Here is an 18,353-nt window from a genome sequence, read left to right as displayed (position 1 = left end):
TCAATTTATCATCAACTACATCCTCTTTAGACCCTATCTGCCTTATCAATTTCAATTTGATTATTTTAACGAACTTCATTTCAAGCCATGTTGGCTTGGATTATTTCATTGCAGATTGATGTAATGAAATACGAATACCACCAACTCATGTTCCATGGTCCAAACAAATAAACAAACAAATAAAAATTAGAATTTAGCTAATATTTATCCTAAAAGTTTAGAATTTAAGATATATGTTAAGATTATACTATTTTTTAATTTTTTATTTTAATAAATACATAACAAATACATTATTTATTTAAAATTTACATGTTTTATAAAAACTTTTTCAATTGATCATCTTAACCTGTTAGCTAAATTCTAAAAATTAAAAACACCTCATGGTCCAAACAAAAATATTTAAATAACTATAACAATGATTTAATTCACAAATAGTATACGTCAGTTGTTAACTTGTTATTGCCAAGAGTGAAAATATATTTGAAAGAAAAATAAATAAATAGGTATAAACACTTCAGAAAGAATAATATTTTAAATGTGATAAAAACCTTTCAAATAAAAAATTGGTAAAATTAAAAAAACAATAATTTAATCACCATTGAATTTATTACTTCTATTATATATAAAATCTAATTTAATTCAAAAATAATTAAATCCTTTACTTTTTCTTACTCTACCAACTTCTTCATTTTAGAAAACTCTAATCTTTATATATATATAACCTAAAAACAAGTTAGCAGAATAGGATTATCATATTACAATCTTATTGATTCACGTGTTCAAGTTTTTCTTTCAGAAAAATGGAATGATAAGACTTATTAGTTACAGTAATTAATCTATATACCTACTACATCTATTTAAGTGAGAAGCAAAATGTTGATGGCTAATTCCTTTCTATAAGAACGCCATCTTTTGAGTACATTACATAAATGGTAGACTATACCTCATTATATACTGCACCGGCCTACCTATAGATTAAAACTAAATAAATATTTCAATCCGTTCTGTCCCTTGGCTTTCTACAAGGTGCACCAGAGCTTATGCCATTAAAATGGTTAGATCCTAGTCTCTGATGAGAGTTAGTATCCCTAAAATTACTGTTGCTGCTAACCCTAGTACTTTCTAACTTCCTATGGTGTAGAGTGTCTGAATGTGAGAGAGGCACAACACCTCCTTTTCTTTCTGCATGCCCCATTTTGTTCCTGTACAAATTGCCATCTATATCTGCACTTAAACCAGGAGAAACTGAATCATATCGATCCATATCGGCTAGGGGTGAATGCCTGAAGTTCAGGGGAGAAGATGAGGAAGAGGTGGAGGATGAGGTGTCGGATTCGGAGTTCCTCCATGGGCTACCCCAGCCAACCCTTGAATCACCGAAAATATAATTGGAGAACTCATCTGTGGTGGTCGAATCATGAGTGCTATCGGTGCTGCAAGAACCTAAGTCAGAATTACTGCTGATTAGCGATGAATTGTCACTTGACGAGTCATCTTCTAAAACTCTCTTCAGGTGGTGAAACTTTGAATAGAAGGAGTCCAAGGTGGGTGAACCATCTGGACTACTGATATATTCAGCAGGACCAGAAGTTATAGATACATTCCGAGTTTTCGTTGCGGTCTTTTGGGTTACTTTGCCTTTTGATTCTGGGGACAGTGTCTTGCCTCTGATTGATCTTGGAGCCTTGGGTGAACACCTACAGAGGGAATCAGAGGGTGAGAGAAGCGCACTAGAGGCAATTGTTAGTAAAAAAGGAACATTGCTTGCACAAGATGCACCAGAAAAATAACACCAAAAGGGTTACCTTGCATAAAAAAGCATATATGATCCTTTTGTTAAGACTCTCTCCACCTCAACAGGTGTCACCTACAAGACATAAAGGACATGGTTAAAACGAAGTAAATATACTCGCACAATTGGTTAATAAATCCTGCCAAACAAACCAAAATTGCATATGAAGAAACTTTGTTAGGTGTATCTGACAGGTTTGAATGGTAAGTAATAATGAAATAAAATTTTGTTTTAAAGTTTAGAAATGATTTGAAAACCTGCTTGTCAATAAACCTTGGAACAGTTTTATCCAGACCAAATGATTGTCATATGATTTTATGATAGAAGATTTTGTCACAGAATTCAACCAAGCCTATGCAGATATACTTTTATTCACAATAATAAAGAACAAATGATATATATAGGTCACAGATTTATGATGTTACAAGTGGTGGAACCAAGGCTACATATTACTGATTTGGTGTGGGAATCTACTACCTGTAAAACCAAGCCAAGAGATATGTCTTCATGATATATGCAAACAAATGGAAACTGAGGGACTTACCACACTGTCATCAACCTTGAACCACTTGTTTTGACTATTCTTCACATAGCTCACATAGTGACCAGAAAAGGCAGCATTCATGATATCCAAGTGAACAACTACACCATACAGTCTGTATATAGGTGATTTATCACTAGTCCCACTCATGAAAGGAGCCAAGTCAAGAGTTTTAGGAAACTGGATAGGCTTGTTAAGCTTCCCAAACTTTCCTGACTGCAAGACAAATGTAACAAATTTAATGTACTCTCTGCATATAGACAGCACAAATGAAGGTAATAACATATTATACTTTGAATTTAAGACATAAAGTACCTGGAATCTCTTTAATGCAATTGTAAGAACATTAGGTGCCTCAGAAATTGTCAGCTTCTTCTTGGCCTTCTCATAAGATTTACATCTTCAAATGGAGAGGTTACATTAATAATATAGAAAACTAACTTTGAGCACAAGCAATTTGAACAATAAAAGCAAAATGCCAAAAAAAACGTTAGTAAGCCAAATAACATACCAAAGCCTTAGTAATCCACAATCCACATAACATGCCAATGTTAAAAAACACTTGTACACCAAACAAGATTCTGCAAGCATGGGAGAAGGCTAGCTAGAGCTTCCATATGTGCAGACTCTAGGAGTGACTTTCTCTTTTCAAAGTTCAAACATTTTTTAGGACTTAATCCTTTTTTGCAGGATTACAAATGTCTACACTGATTTAAGGAACTAGTATTTATATCTTAAAACAGAATTCAAGTTCCTATTATACAACAACATTGAAACTTTTAAAAAGGCCGCTCTAGAGGACCAACCAACCTGACACAGTGGTACTTATTTTCTCCATCCAAAGACTCGGTACTTGTAAATCGTCGAAGAGCTTCCTGTAGGGTTGCTATGTCCCCTTCTATCTCAACAGTAAGATCCATCATCCTTTCCTGACGCTCAGATTTCCCTCCACATTTCATGCATTTTATCTGCAAAGTATGAGGGGCATGTTTACTCTCCACATTATTCGAATTAATGGATCTTAAAATGACAGGAATTTATCTATTGCAAAAGCATGGCAACACTGTATTGGTGCATTATAACACAGGAAAGGGGGAAAAACATAATAGTTTAGTAGATTTCAATATATAAACATAAATTACCTTTGATCTAAGGTAACCCCCGAATGTTAGATCAATTAAAGTAGTGTCCTCTTCCAATGAACCACATACATCAACCCCAGCATCCATAAGGCAAACAGATTGCATTGTGTCAATGGCATGCCTGTTGAGTATAACACCAGATTCCTTAATCTGAAATGAATTACAGGACAAGAATTATGTGGTTACACTTACAAAAGGGTTTACCTTAGAAATTCATGTGCATCTTCTTCTTTGCCATTACCAAGTTGACTTCCAGTTCTCCTTAGTTGGGAGAGTATGCCCTTAGGAGAGAGTGGATATTTTGTATCCTTTGACTTCAAAATCAAACTTTCAAACTCACAGTTGAAACATTTTTTATTTGCACCTGAAATTTGCATGGAATTGTTTAACCCTATTAATGGGTTACAGAAGATAATATTCAAGAAATATGGCATGCAGATGATTCCAATGGAAAAACTGATTTGCTTACATACATGCTTTAGAATGTAGTCCTTGAAGAAAATATGCAGTCAGGGGTGGTGTAAATACTAAGCACTGGAGTACAGCATTGGCGTAACAGCTGCAAAAATAAATGAACAGACAAGCTCTTTGAACTAATTATCTTATCAAATGTTTCTAGCAAACAAATCATTTCAAATTACCTGTTCCCACAATTTATAAGACCAAATGGGCTAAACTCCCCCTTGTTCGAGTTATAAATCTTGACAAACAATTCGTAAGGAAAAAGACCCTGCAGCATCTGTAAATGTAAGATAAAATTGCACAAGGCACAAAAGAACATATAAAAATAAACAAATAAATAAAAATTTGTTCAAGAAAGAACCTTATCACTTTGTTTTCCTGCGGTATCATTCCAAACTAGTGGAAACTGCTTTGAGAAATTTGATCCTCGGAACTGATCAACAACTTTTAAAACAGATGATTTCAAGCCACTCTTAGAATTTGCAGAACAGCTAACACCCCCAGACGACATACTAGTGGCAGATTGATTACCATTATTCACATGTTTTGTACTGGAATTTGAGTGAGCATCAGTTCTACGGACTAAATTAGAATCAAGGTCACGTGTCAGGCATCTAATTTCAGCAGACTTAGAATTGATGCCATGGTTTCCTACAACACGATTTGATGCCATAGAAATATACGATTGCAAGTTATGGACGTTCAAAGAATCTTCACAACCTGAACCTTTGCTAAGACTGGGGGATGGTGGGTAGAGACAAGATAAGGGTTGCACAGAGCTGCCTTTAGATCCCAATTGATCAGATTCATAAACAGGGGCAGCAGCAGGGTTTGGAAGTATGGAATCTTTGCTGTTCATGAATTTAAGATTTGTAGCCTTTGAAGAATTCACTGTATCTCTGTCATTCTCCGTTGATGCTGATCCTGAGCAAGGCACATTGTCCCCAACAGTATTGGGAGAAGGATTATCAGATACAAAATCCTTTGCCTCACTATCTTGTGCTTGCATAAGAGCGATGGAACTAAACGAAAAGCGAAATGACTGAGAATCAGATCCTGTATTGTGAGTGGATTCATCCGAATGGGATGGAGAAGTGTCACTGTTGGCATCTTCTTCAATCCCAGTTGTGCCAAGAGTTCTATCCCAGAACCCAGAAGACACTATGGAAGGCTTGATTGTTGCCCCCTTCAGCATACCTGAACCTGAAGTACCATTTTTTGCAAGTTTTCCTTCTTCTTTACAAGGACCAGATCTACTTTCATTTAATTTACGCATTGTCGAAAAACCATCAACTGATTCAACCAAACTGGCAAATTTGGGTGATGAAGACATAGCTACAACCATGCTACCGTCACTTGAAGTGCTATCTGGAATGTCAAGTGTCGAATCAACAAAAATTGGTCCATCAGATTGGTCATGCTCGTTTGATATAACACTCTCACAAATAGAGGAGTCATCAGATGATTCACTAGCACTTGGAGAAGCTGAGAAGCCAGAAAAAGAGTTACTTGACAACTCAGAATTAGAATCTGTTATAGTTCCCCCTGCAAGGCACTCATCTCTTACATTTTCATTTTTTCCATATAAAACTTTAGAAGAAACACCAGCGACTGAAGTTTGTTGGTTTTCACCGGACGCTTCATGCTCTGCACCTGCAATTTCAGACTTCTGGTCAGCGATTCTAGAGAATTCTTGCTCGGTTACCTTGTTGCCAAGATCACTAACTACATCACTCTGCCGAAGTATTCTTTGCAGACGGCATTCCAATTTGTGCCCTTGGCGCCAATGAAGAGTTTGACACTCAAACGAACTGAAACACATGATACCAAAATGTATATAACACAGACATCTTACGCATACGGTAAAGTCCACAAATAAAATAAAATCACAGAGGAAAACCAGGTTATACAGAATGGATCATTCAACAAGTTCACAAGGCAACAAAACATCTTTGAACAGCTAGCAAAAAAATGAAGAGCAAAGAAGAGAAATGGAAGATGAACACACCAGTAGCGAACCGATTTGCACTGAGCGCAGCGTGCGGTGGCGGGAACATAGCACACGGCACACTGATTGCTTTTGACGGCGGTTTCCGCCGCGGCACCGTAACCATACGTGGCCTCTCTCTCGGCCCTGGCAGTTTCCTCAGCAGCCAAAATCAGAAGCCTCCTGATCTCTTCCTTCCTAGCCACTGAAATCCGCCATTTACGGCGGACATAAAAGAATCCGATCGCCGGAAAAACAAGACAAATCAGCAGCAGCAACAGCACCAAAAGGACCAGGCTCGAAAACCCTAGATCCCCGGTGTAGCGCATTTATCCTGCACCCGATGCACATCCAGCTATGGCAGCGACAAAGCCTATGCTCCTCCTAATCCTCCTTCCAACACCACACATAGATGAAGAAACTAACTGATTCAGCTGAGAAAAGCGGCACAACTTGCAATGTAACCGTCCGTTTCAAGTTTCAAGTTTCAAACCAAAGGCTCCAATCAGGTAGCTTGCTTTCGGTGATTAAACGGTGACGAAATACGCGGCAGCGCGTGACGGTGAGATTAACGAGGACAAGAGAGAGATAGAGATAATAAAAACAAAAAAGCGTATGCAAGTAAAAGGAGGTTTTCTTCTTTTTCTTCAATTGAGTTACTGCTTACTGAAAACGATGGCGCAGTGCAAAATTGAGAAATGAGAATTCTCCGGTGGTTAGATTCGTTTTGGTTTGGATGGGAAAATTTTGTGAAGAGAGAGAAAAAGAAAACGCGGTAAATGTGAAAAATAGTATTAAATTTAGAGAGAGAATTAAAAATTGTGATGGTTACAAAACGGGAAATTGATTGTTGAGGGAAAAGAATTTTGTTCCAAAGTTCCAAGTTTCAACCGTTGGGAAGCGTGAATTCTTCGCCCATCAAATATTCGGATCTCTGTAATTAAAGAAACTTTCACAACTTTGATTCTTTTGCTGGTTTTGTGTAAAGTGTTTTCTTCTTTTTTTTTTTTTTTTCCCCAAGGTATTTCCACTTTAACAATTTTTTAAATATTCTTAAGGTCCAGTAAAGGATTTAAAATTTTCTTACAAATATCACAATGATTTATTATATGTTTAACAACAACAAACAATTATTATATGTTTGTGTACCACGGAAATTCAATTAAAAACTGCTCCCCAATTACCCAACGAAAGTATTTAGAGTCATAATTTGAAAACTAAAAAGAGTCATAATTAACATATTTTTTATTTTTAATGTATTTGTTTTTTTATTTTATAATATTTCATTATTGCTAAAATAAATAAATAATTTTAGATATAATAAATATATAAATATTATATTTAAATACTAGTAATGCACTAATATGTGTATATTCACTTTAGTAATTATTTTTGTCCCTGAAAGTTAAATTAGAATAAAATCAGGGTTCTACAAATATAGTATTTTAACTTCTATTATCTATTCATTGAGATACTATCATCAATACGAATTATATTCACTAGTATATCAACAGGTACTAATACACGTATTGATTCACTTTTTACTTATTAAAAATGTGTAAAAATAATAAAAATAAAATTAGTTGATATTTATAAGTGTTTATAACTTAAATAAAAAGTCTTGATTTTATGCGTTAAAAATAAAAAATATTTTTAAAAAAATTATATATCAATCCTAAATATAGATATATAATAACGTGATGAAAAAAAACCACGAGAAATAACGTGTGTATTATTTTTTATATATATACCGAAATTAACTTTTAACGAAATTTTAGATCACATATTTTGGTTTTCATAAAATTTTATTTTATTATTTTAGAACTATCTGAGAATATAAAGAGTGGTTTCTCTATTGTTTTTAATAAATTTTTTAATATATATTAGATAAATAAATTTTTAACAGAATTAATTATGATAATTAGATCTTCGACAAATATTTTTACAAAATATATTAGTCGTTTTTGATAAAATGACAAATTTGTCTTAAAAAAATTTAAAATAATAAAAATTTATTGAAGATCAAATATCTAATTTAAAATTTATTAAAAATTAATTTAATTATTTGTTTTTTTAATATTTTTTATATTGTCAAACATAAATTTTGTATCAAACATTCTTAATATAAAAAAAATAAAAATATACAAACATAATATTCATAAAAAATAATGCATATAATATTTTAAAAGATCAAAGTGATTGGAAGAGACCATCTTAGAAATAGTGAGTTGGACTTAAAAAAAGACTTTGAATTTTGATCAAAGAAAAAAAAAAGAGAGAAAAATATTTAAAACTTAAATGTTGAGACAAAATTAGTAATTTGATCATATATTTAACCTAAAAAAATTGCACCAAAAAGGTTCGGTTTTGGGGGGAAATTATGGGAGCAGTGTATGTGAGTTGGACGGTTATGGCAGGCAGTGCACGTGAAGTGGGGCCCATGAATGAGCGGAGCCCCTCTTATACGGTACGGATTGATTCTAATGGTTTCTGATTCGGGGGATCGGACGGTGGAAGTGGGGCCTAGATTCCATGGACCCGTTGATGAAATTTTTTGGGATTAGCATATGTCGTTGTTTGTTTCTTTTGGTGTGTGCGAGATTCTGTTGGAATTAACCATTTTACAAGTAAATTGTCTTCTTAGGTTTGGGGTAGGTCACAAACACAATTTTGGCTTTTCAACGTAAGGAAAGGAAAGTATCTCCTACTTTTTATTATTTTGTTCTAATAAGTAATAATATATACATTTCTTATGAATAAAAAGATTACAAGTCATGGATCAATGATTATATATGACGGTGATAGGTCACTTTTACCATTTCATGAAAACCAAGGGATAGCGATTTTTTCCGTTGTTATTATTATTATTATTGTTCATATGTCCATGTACATGAAAATAAAATGAATTATGTGTTACTGTTAGTTAGCAATAAAGAAATCAATTATGAGTGTTGACTGTGAGATTGACTAGGATGATCAATCAAAAGTCTAGTGTTTACTGTTTATTGCTAGAGATTTAAAATGAAAAAAGGTTTTCTGAATAAAATACTTTTTTTTATTCAATTTTAAATGAAGATTAAAGACTCCAAATGACAGTGTAATGTTTTTTTTCCCCCTTCAAAAATTGGTATTAAAAACACATGTTGTGTACCGCGGCAAAATCTGACCAGCGTTGGTTGTATGGAGCATTTTTTTTTTCTTTTTTTTTTCTTACATAAAATCTGTATTATATTATTAATTTAATAATTAAAATGTTATATAATAAGCTCAAGAATTTTGTTATGAAGTAAAGGGTGGTGTTTTACTTAAAAATGGGTGAAGGAAGTGTATTTACACTTTGGTGGACGTGTTAGGTGAGAGGCGTACCACGCAGGGAGCGTGTTACATTCATCACGCAGGGGGCGTAGAGCACACGTGGCGAGGGCTGGTTGGCTGAAACTGATAGCACATAGGGGGCGTGCTGACACGTGGCAAAGCGTGGTTGGTTGAGGCAGGCAGCATGTGGGAGGCGTGTTAAATGCTCCCTTCTATATAAGACAGAGCTCAATACCATTTTCATTCTGAGTAAGAGTGTATTTTGAGTGTTCTTTGAGTGTGTTGGTAGTGTAATGGAGGGTACCACAAACTTGGTGGTGTATCGCAACGGTGAGATAATACGTAATACTCATGAGGGAGTGAGGTTTGTGTGCCAGAATCCGTTTTCGTTTGTGGTTCCAGACTTCCATGCACGATGACGTTAATGGAGTTTCAGAACGGTCTCTGTTAAAGCATGGAGAACGGTACATTAATGAGAGTGAGCAGAATTCTGTACCGGAATTCGGTTGTAATTTTTGGTGGTCTAATACAGTTTGATACCATGCCAATCACCGACGAAGCGAGTATGCAGAATATGTTTCAAATTCATCGGCAGACTCAGATGCGACAGCCACAGATTGAGCTGTATGTTGAGTTTGAAACCGTAGAGGCAGAAGGGATTCAAAATGATTTAGATATAGAGAATGATAGAGCTACAGTGTACGAGGGAATGAATAGTGACAGCAAAGAGGACTTCGAAGCCACTTATGAAGCCGGCGACGAAGACGATGATGGTGATGTGGGAGTTGAGACAGCAGCAGAGAATATAGTGGTTCATCCCTCGAGCAGTCAACCGATGAACGTGCCACCTTTTATGCGTGAGTTGGATCTCGACGCCATGCATGCACCGAAATTTTCGGAATATGCAAACATAGGAACGTGATGACTGAATAATACGTTTTTGTTAATTTATACTTTGGATTGATTAATGAACGATGATTTCTGCTTTCTGTAGGTGTTGCTGATGCTGAGGATAGAGAGTTCCGGATTGGAATGGAATATAGTTCTCGAAAGTCGGTCATGGCAGCAATTAGAAGTTACACTATCTCTAGAGGAGTTGACTACAATGTGTACGAGTTTGAGACATAGACGTTCTATGCAAAATGCAAGATGTATGGGCGTGGGTGCGACTGGCTTATCCGAGCCAGCTTGATACCGAAAAAAAAGGTTGTTGGGAGATACGCAGATACAACGTTAGGCACACGTGCGCAATGGGAACGATTACACAAGATCATTCCAAGTTGGACTCGGATACCATTGCTGAGGCTATAATGCCGTTGGTCGAGACTAACCCGTCCATCAAGGTGAAATCTATAATAGCGGAAGTCCAGTCAAGGTTCAATTATACCATCAATTATCGAAAGACTTGGTTGGCAAAGCAGAAGTCCATAGCAAAAGTTTTCGGTTGTTGGGAGGATTTTTACCAAGCCTTGTCATGGTGGCTCTCGGTTATAGTTCAAAAGATGTCTGGTTCTGTTGTCCAAATAGAAACACGACCACTGTACAATGAGAATGAGGAGGTGCACGGGGTAAAAATAGTTCATCGCGTATTTTGGAGTTTCAATCCATGCATTAGGGCATTCAGGCATTGCAAGCCCCTAATTCAGGTTGACGGCACACACCTATACGGAAAATACAAAGGTACACTTCTGGTTGCTGTTGCACAAGATGGGAACCAAAACATTGTGCTTATCACTTTTGCCTTGGTAGAAGGGAAGACAGCTGATGCGTAGCACTTCTTTCTCAGGAATCTGCGAATGCATGTTGTCAGAAAGACGGTGTGGGTATGATCTCAGACTGGCATGAGTCAATTCGGGCAACAATAAATCGTTTCGGAGGTGACTGGCAACCTCCAAGAGCAAGGTGGATGTTTTGTATAAGGCACATCGGCAGCAACTTCCTAAGAGCATTCAAAGTCCCTCATTCTATAAAAGCTTGTTGTAAACATTGGGTATTCAAGAACGGTGGAGGATTAAAACATCAATTATAAGAGGTTGGAAGAGCGAAGCGAGGCATATGCTAGGTGGTGCGATGCCATTGGACTCAGACATTGGGTATTGGCATTCGACGAGGGACATCGATGGGGCCATATGACAACGAACCTTGTCAAGTACATTAACTCAGTGTTGAAGGGTGCCCGTAGTCTACCTGTGTTGGCATTGGTCCGAGCAACATATTATCGGTTAAATGAACTTTTTACGCGAAAAGGTGCCGAGACTCACAAACGCAAGCGTGCTGGATTTAATTACTTCGTATTTGCACAACAGCGGATAGAGACAAATATGCAACAGGTAGGGGTGGCAAACAGGCCTAAACCCGCCAAACCGGCCCACGTAACCCACCAAAAAAGACGGGGCGGGCTGAAAAATTGAGACCGCCAAATAGCAAAAGCCCGCCTAACCCGCACCTCTTAAACCGTGGGCTTTGGCAGGCTTTGGCGGGGCGGGGCGGGCTTCCCCGCCAGGCTTAGTGTTTTTTTAGTGAGGGGATATTTTTACAATTTTTTACAATTCCCTTTCCTCTCTCCAACAAAAACCAACAGCAACCCTTCTCTCACTAACACACTCTATCTAATGCATATACTGGGGGTGAGGAGTCTCTTTTTATAGAGCCATGAGCATCGTTTGCTATTTACCGGGGTGGAAAAGCTGTCCCCTGCATGCAGGCAGCTTCCAACACGTCCACCCGTGTTACTAAACACATTGGGAATCTGCAATGCCTGCTCCACCACGCCACTACGTGCTGCCAGGGAGCTGCATGCGCGCCGCGTCACCACGCCCCCGGCGTGTTGCTGGGGTGCTGACACGCTTCTGACGAGCAGCGGTACCACGCCCCCTGCGTGTTGACCGTGATCTCCACCGACCGAGAAAACACCCCACTCCCCAATACTAAGCCAAAACACCAACAAACTTTCCATATGAAAAATAATTTTTGTATATAATACTCTCTCATTAAAATTGAGATGAAATCTTTTTTTTCTAAAATTAATACACTTTTTTCTCAACTTATCTATCTTTCTTCTTTTTTCTATTTTTCTCGATCATTCTCACTCTATATATAACTTATAATTTATATTTTATATTACTAATTTGACAAACTAAAATATGTCACCAGATATTCTTTCATTACAATTAAAATATTTTTTTTCAAATTAACAAACATACTCTCTCTCCTTCTTCTTTATATTTTTCTTTTTTCTCTCTCCCATTCTCTATCTTTCTCTACATTTTTATTCTACCAAAAATAAATTTAATAAATTAATATAATTTAAATAAATTCATAAAATTATAAAAAATATATTAAATTTATAATTAAATATAGTAAAAAATATCCCATAAGATTATTTACATAAAAAATATTATTGTTATATGCATATTTTTTTATTTTTTTATTTAGTTTCAAATTTTCAATGTTTATCTTTTTAAATATATATTTTCACTTCTCTTCCTTCAAATATTTATTACATATAATTTGGAGAGAATACTAATATTGTAATTAATAATTAGAATTAACATTCAATTGTTTAAAAAAATAAATTAATTTTATAACTATCAATATATATTTTTTATACTAATATCTAATTAGAGAGAGAAAAAATATTTTTTTAAATAATATGCATGAAAATTAATTATTTTAATTTGTGTAACAAACTTAATACCTAATCAAATATAAAAATATAATCATTAAATTCTTTTAAGTTTTAGATAATAAATGTTAAAATTAATTTTTAATAAAAGATGAAAATAATAACTAAAAAAATTATTATTTAATTTTTTTATTTATAGAGATTATAATCTTTTTAGTTTGACAAAAAATTTTATCTCTTTCCTATTTTTTATAAAAGTAATTAATTATATAAATTTTTTTGCTATATTATATAATATCAGAATAAAATTGACATAATTTTAAAAAATTTATAAAATTTATATTCTCGTAATCCTATTACGGACAAAAATATCGGTTGGTATTAAGAGCACATGTTGTGTACCGCGGGAAAATCTGACTAGCGTTGGTTGTATGGAGCATTTCTTTTCTTCTCTTTTGTGCTAAATAACAACAATTAGATAGACAATGATAAAATGACATAATGCTAACAAAGCGCATAAATTATATATATAATTTTTTACTTTAATTTAATTAGTCCATTTTGTCAAGTTAGATGAAAAGGACATACATGAAATGGTAATGGTAGATCACATGGTGTGTTTGATTTGTATCCAAAAATTGAAAAATGAATATCATAACTTTTATTTTTAATAATGTCATTATTTTTTTTACAAGTTTAATTTTTTCAAATATATAATACAAAATAATCATGTGTGGAGTGAAATTATAAAAATAAAACAAAATTATAATTTTTTCTTAAAATATTAGAAGTAGAGATAAAGAGAGACAAAGCAAATTAAAATAAATAAAGACACAAATTTAATGAAAATAGTTTGGATTAATATATTTTTACTCTTTATAATTCTGAATTTATCTTTTTTCTTTCTCTTCTCTATCCTAAATTACTTTCTTTCTCTCTTTTTTTACTTCTATATAATTTTAACCTCTCTCTCTCTCAAAAAATATTAAAAATGAACCTAATTAGATTAAAAAGACAGTAAAAGAGAAAAAATATAAGTTAAAATATTTTTTATTTTTAATTAAAAATAATATAGTCTTAAGTTGTAATACTATCTAAAATTTGGTGAAAACTCAAATGCAATTAAATTCATATGAAGTTGATAATTGAGAGTTGTTAAATAAAAATTTAGTTAAATTAATCAAATTATTTAAACATTCTCAATTATCAACTTCACGTGAAATCGAATGCATTTGAATTTTCACCCTAAAATTTACAAATACGCTACAATATTAGAAGTTCTAATATTGAAGTTGCTTGGTGAGATTTTCACCTCATGATTACCTATTACCCCAAAAATCCATGATCATCTTCTAGGCCAAGAGAATAATTTTTTTTTCTAAAAAATAAAGTGCGATTCATGCAATATCTATGCTAAATCACAAATAGAATGTCCATAATATCAAGCATGTGCATGTAAAACAGAAAACAGAAAAGATGTTATTTGAATATCTATTTTTCCTAAAGAACGAGCTCTTCCATTTGTATAATTGAAATAATTCATCATCAAACATAACTGGCTGAAGACGAAGGAATTTTAGAGTGAATATACTAAATTGTTTAGGTATTTTTTTAATTATTGTAATTTTTTTAATTATAAAAATTATTAAGAATTTGAGATAACTTTTTATAATTATATAAAATGTGATGCCATATCACAGTTGTATTTTCACTTCATTATATATTTCTGTTTTACTATGTCAATATTTTCTGTTAACGTAAATAAAATTATTTGATGAATGATTATTTTTATTAGATTTAACTATTTTTAGAAAATTTATTTATTGTTTGTGTCTTTTAAAATTAGTTTAGTCAACGATAAAATTTTTCATGTACTATTTAAAAAAAAAATGATTTACTCTTTTTGTATTTTATATATATTTTCTGTCTTGTCTATTATATTCTAAGTAAACTTAAGCTAAAGACATTTTATGAATTCTGTTTATTATAATCAAACGCAATACAAAGATACAAAAAATATATATTTCTATTCTTATTATCTTTATTTCTAGTGCCTTAAAAATACATACCAAACATACTTAAAAATTAAGAAATATATGTCTTTTCAAAAAGAAAAGGTTGTGAGACTTAAATGTCTAGTGGTGGTGGCAAATAAAATTCGTAGCTAGGTCGAACTAATGCTTAAAAAGTCCAGCATATGTAAAATAAGTCAGTAACAATGCATTAACACAAGATTAGGTAACAAAAGAAAATTCTACCCATCATGTTATATATTTTCCATATTTCGCACCTACATCGTTGATTGTAATAAGTAAGAATAAGATGGTGAATAGTACATACGTCATCATTATCACTACTCTTCTTTTAACAGAGTTTAGCACATACATTTCAAGTTGATTGTTATAAAATCTAAAAAATATTGTCTAATTTATTAAAAAAAATTAAAAATTAATATTTAATTTAAAAATATAAAAATAAATAATTTTTAAATATTTAAAATTTATTAAAAAGTAAATTAAATAAAAATTAAACACTACCTGATGAACATTATAGAATTTTTTCTGCATTTTAAATTTGAATTTGAAATAATATCAACCATGTGCATAGTATCATGGCATCATCATGCACGTTTGCCTTTTCAACCGAATATATAGGTTTAGAGCCACGCGGGAACTTGACATAAAAGTTGGTAATCAATTACCTAATAAAGCAAACAAACGATTCAAATTTTTAACCAAAGTAGCAAGAAAATCACAAGACCTTTATTTATTTTCTCCTGGGTTTGTATTCTACAGAAGCTTGAGACCATCTCCAGTAGGAAACTCATTTTAATTCCTATTTATGACCCACCTGTCATAAAAAGTAACTTTACGTCAGTTTTTGCATCATTATTAGTAAATAGGAACTCAAAAAATCTCTCTCTCCTCCATTAGAAGGAACTAACTTTAGTTCCTATTGTGGTCCCACATAATTAATTAATTAAAGTAATTAAAATTAATATAATTATTATTTTTTATAATAATATTATTTAAATTTATAAATTTAAAATAATTTAATATTATAAATATTAAAATAAATAACTTAAATTTGGTTAGTATTTTAAATTTTATAAATAAAAATAAATAATCCAACTAAAAATTATTTTATAATATGTAAAAATTAAATTTATTTTTTATGTAAAATAAATTTAATTAATTATAATTTAATATAACAATATAAATAATATTTGATATTGATTTAACATAATTATTTATATTAATTATAATTTAATATAACTAATTATTAAATAATTAATTAAATAGATATATAAATATTTAATATAATAAATTATTATAATTATTAATAAATTAATTATAATTTAATTATTCAATATATATTTAATATATTTTTTATTTTTTTATTAACTTACCATATGGCATGATTTTATTGGTTGTTGCAAGTCTCTGTTTAGAGGAACTCTCAACCTTGATCCACGTGAAGAGTCCTCCTTCCCTTTTCACTCCAATGGTACTTGAGGGGAATGGATCCTCTCAATTTTTTTTGACAATTGAGGGAGTAAAGTGTGATCTCCCACCATTAATTTTATAAGTGGAACCAAGAATAAATATGAGAGAGAGAGCAATGAAGGGTTAGAGATCACACTTTACACTCTCAATTTTTTTTAACAATTGAGAGGATCCATTCTCGGTACTTGAGTCCCCGTATGTCAGAAGAGAAACTCTATTTCTTAGCATTAGAGTTGCTCTGAACACTTTTCTAATTTTGATATGAAAATTAAACATGGTGTATAACTGCGTTTATTGGGGTTTGGAAATTGTGGTGATTCACGAAAGTGTGGTGACTACAATGAAAAAATCGAACGGTTTGCTTGGAAGAAGAGTAATTAGACAGTCCCATTACACGATTTAGAAGTTTATAAATCGGACCGATTCGATTTTCTAGCAAATAATAACCACCCCACCCACCCATCCCTTTCATCTTTTCACTCTCACTCATTCACTCCTTTACTCTCCATTCTCCAACATACCCAACTCCACATTTCTCCTTTCTCTTCTTTTATTGAAGCTGCAAAAATTTAACAAGAAGCTGCGTGCAAGCAAAAACAAAAATCAACAATATCAAAAAGACCAAAAACAAAAAAAAAATTATTCATCTAAAATTTTACATTGTTAATTATCTTTGTCATTTTAATTACGTAAATTTCTTATTATCAAATAATTTGATTTAATCTAAATAATAATGAGAACATTAAAGATTAATTTATTGTAATAATTATTATTAAGTGGATTATAGGTATGTATTAATATTGTTATTAATTGTTAGAAGTCAACAGTAAAATAAAATAAATTTTGAAGATTTTTGAATAATAATTAAATTAATTATTATTATAAATATATTATTTAGATATTTAATTATTAATTATTGTGTCTTGTTAGTTAGATAGATATGTAATTAATATTTATTTGAGTAAAGTATCGTTTTTGTTTCCAAGAATAAGTCTTAAAATTGTCTCTAACGTTTGAATTATCCTATTTAAGTTCTTAATGTTTTAAAATTGACTCAATGTTATTCTGCCGTTAGCAATCTGTTAACGAAATTGACGGTGGGACAAAATTGAGACGATTTTAAAACATTAGAGACTTAAATAGGACGAATATGTTGGGGACAAAAACGATAAATAGAAATAAATTTAAATTTTATCCTTCAATAATATCAATTTTTTACGGTACATAGTTATTCAATTATTTTTTAATCACACCTAAGTAAAATACACTTAATCACATTAATTTTATTCTAAATAAATTTATTTTTTATAATTTTATTCTTAAAAATTTTTACTCATCATAAAATGTTTGTAGAATAACTAATACATAAATTTGTGGAGAAAAAAATGATAAATATATAATAAAGTAATGTGATTCTAGTAATTTTATAAATATTTCATGATGAGTAAAAATCTTTAAGAGTAAAATTATAAAAAAAATAATTTATAGAATTAAAATAATATGATTAAGTGTAATTTACTTAAATGTGATTAAAAATAATTGAATAAATATTGAAGGTTGTGGTAGGCTTAGAGAAGGGGGGTTGAATCTATGCCTTCCTTTTACAGTTGCTGTTTTGACTCTTTTTAATCAAAGTTACAAATCTGATTCTGTTTGAACTTAGCAGCGGAAATTTATGAGACAATTTATTTTTATCTCATGAATAACAGAAAACAGAACATGACAGAGAAGAAAAAGCTAACACCAGCATATATCCTGGTTCGGTTGCTTTGTGCTATGCAACCTACATCCAGTCTCCTCCACAAATGTGGAAGAATTTCACTATAGTTAACAGTATTACATACACCAATTTCTCACTCAAGTTCTAGCCTAACTTGACATTGGCTATGCTAACACCTAACTATTTGCTCTTAGTGCTAACCCAACTAAGAAAGGGATACCAAACAGGTTCAAAATACAAGACACTTAACTAACCTAAAGAAA

At 32.2% G+C, this 18,353-nt stretch overlaps 1 protein-coding gene across 1 annotated transcript; it reads right to left on the bottom strand.

Moving 5' to 3' along the window:
- Window positions 1-776: 776 nt before the first annotated feature.
- LOC130944723 (ubiquitin carboxyl-terminal hydrolase 17) lies at window positions 777-6,642 on the bottom strand. Its single transcript, XM_057873207.1, has 11 exons — window positions 5,946-6,642; window positions 4,299-5,748; window positions 4,117-4,205; window positions 3,949-4,034; window positions 3,680-3,839; window positions 3,476-3,596; window positions 3,144-3,301; window positions 2,649-2,733; window positions 2,337-2,549; window positions 1,806-1,867; window positions 777-1,697 (listed from the first exon to the last, which is right to left on the bottom strand). Exons 1-11 carry the CDS (start codon window positions 6,251-6,253, stop codon window positions 995-997), a joined length of 3,435 nt encoding a protein of 1,144 aa, XP_057729190.1. The 5' UTR covers window positions 6,254-6,642; the 3' UTR covers window positions 777-994.
- Window positions 6,643-18,353: the final 11,711 nt, after the last annotated feature.

Source organism: Arachis stenosperma, chromosome 8, assembly GCF_014773155.1.
Source record: "Arachis stenosperma cultivar V10309 chromosome 8, arast.V10309.gnm1.PFL2, whole genome shotgun sequence".
NCBI classification, from domain to species: domain Eukaryota; kingdom Viridiplantae; phylum Streptophyta; class Magnoliopsida; order Fabales; family Fabaceae; genus Arachis; species Arachis stenosperma.
This window is presented reverse-complemented; position numbering and strand designations above follow the sequence as displayed.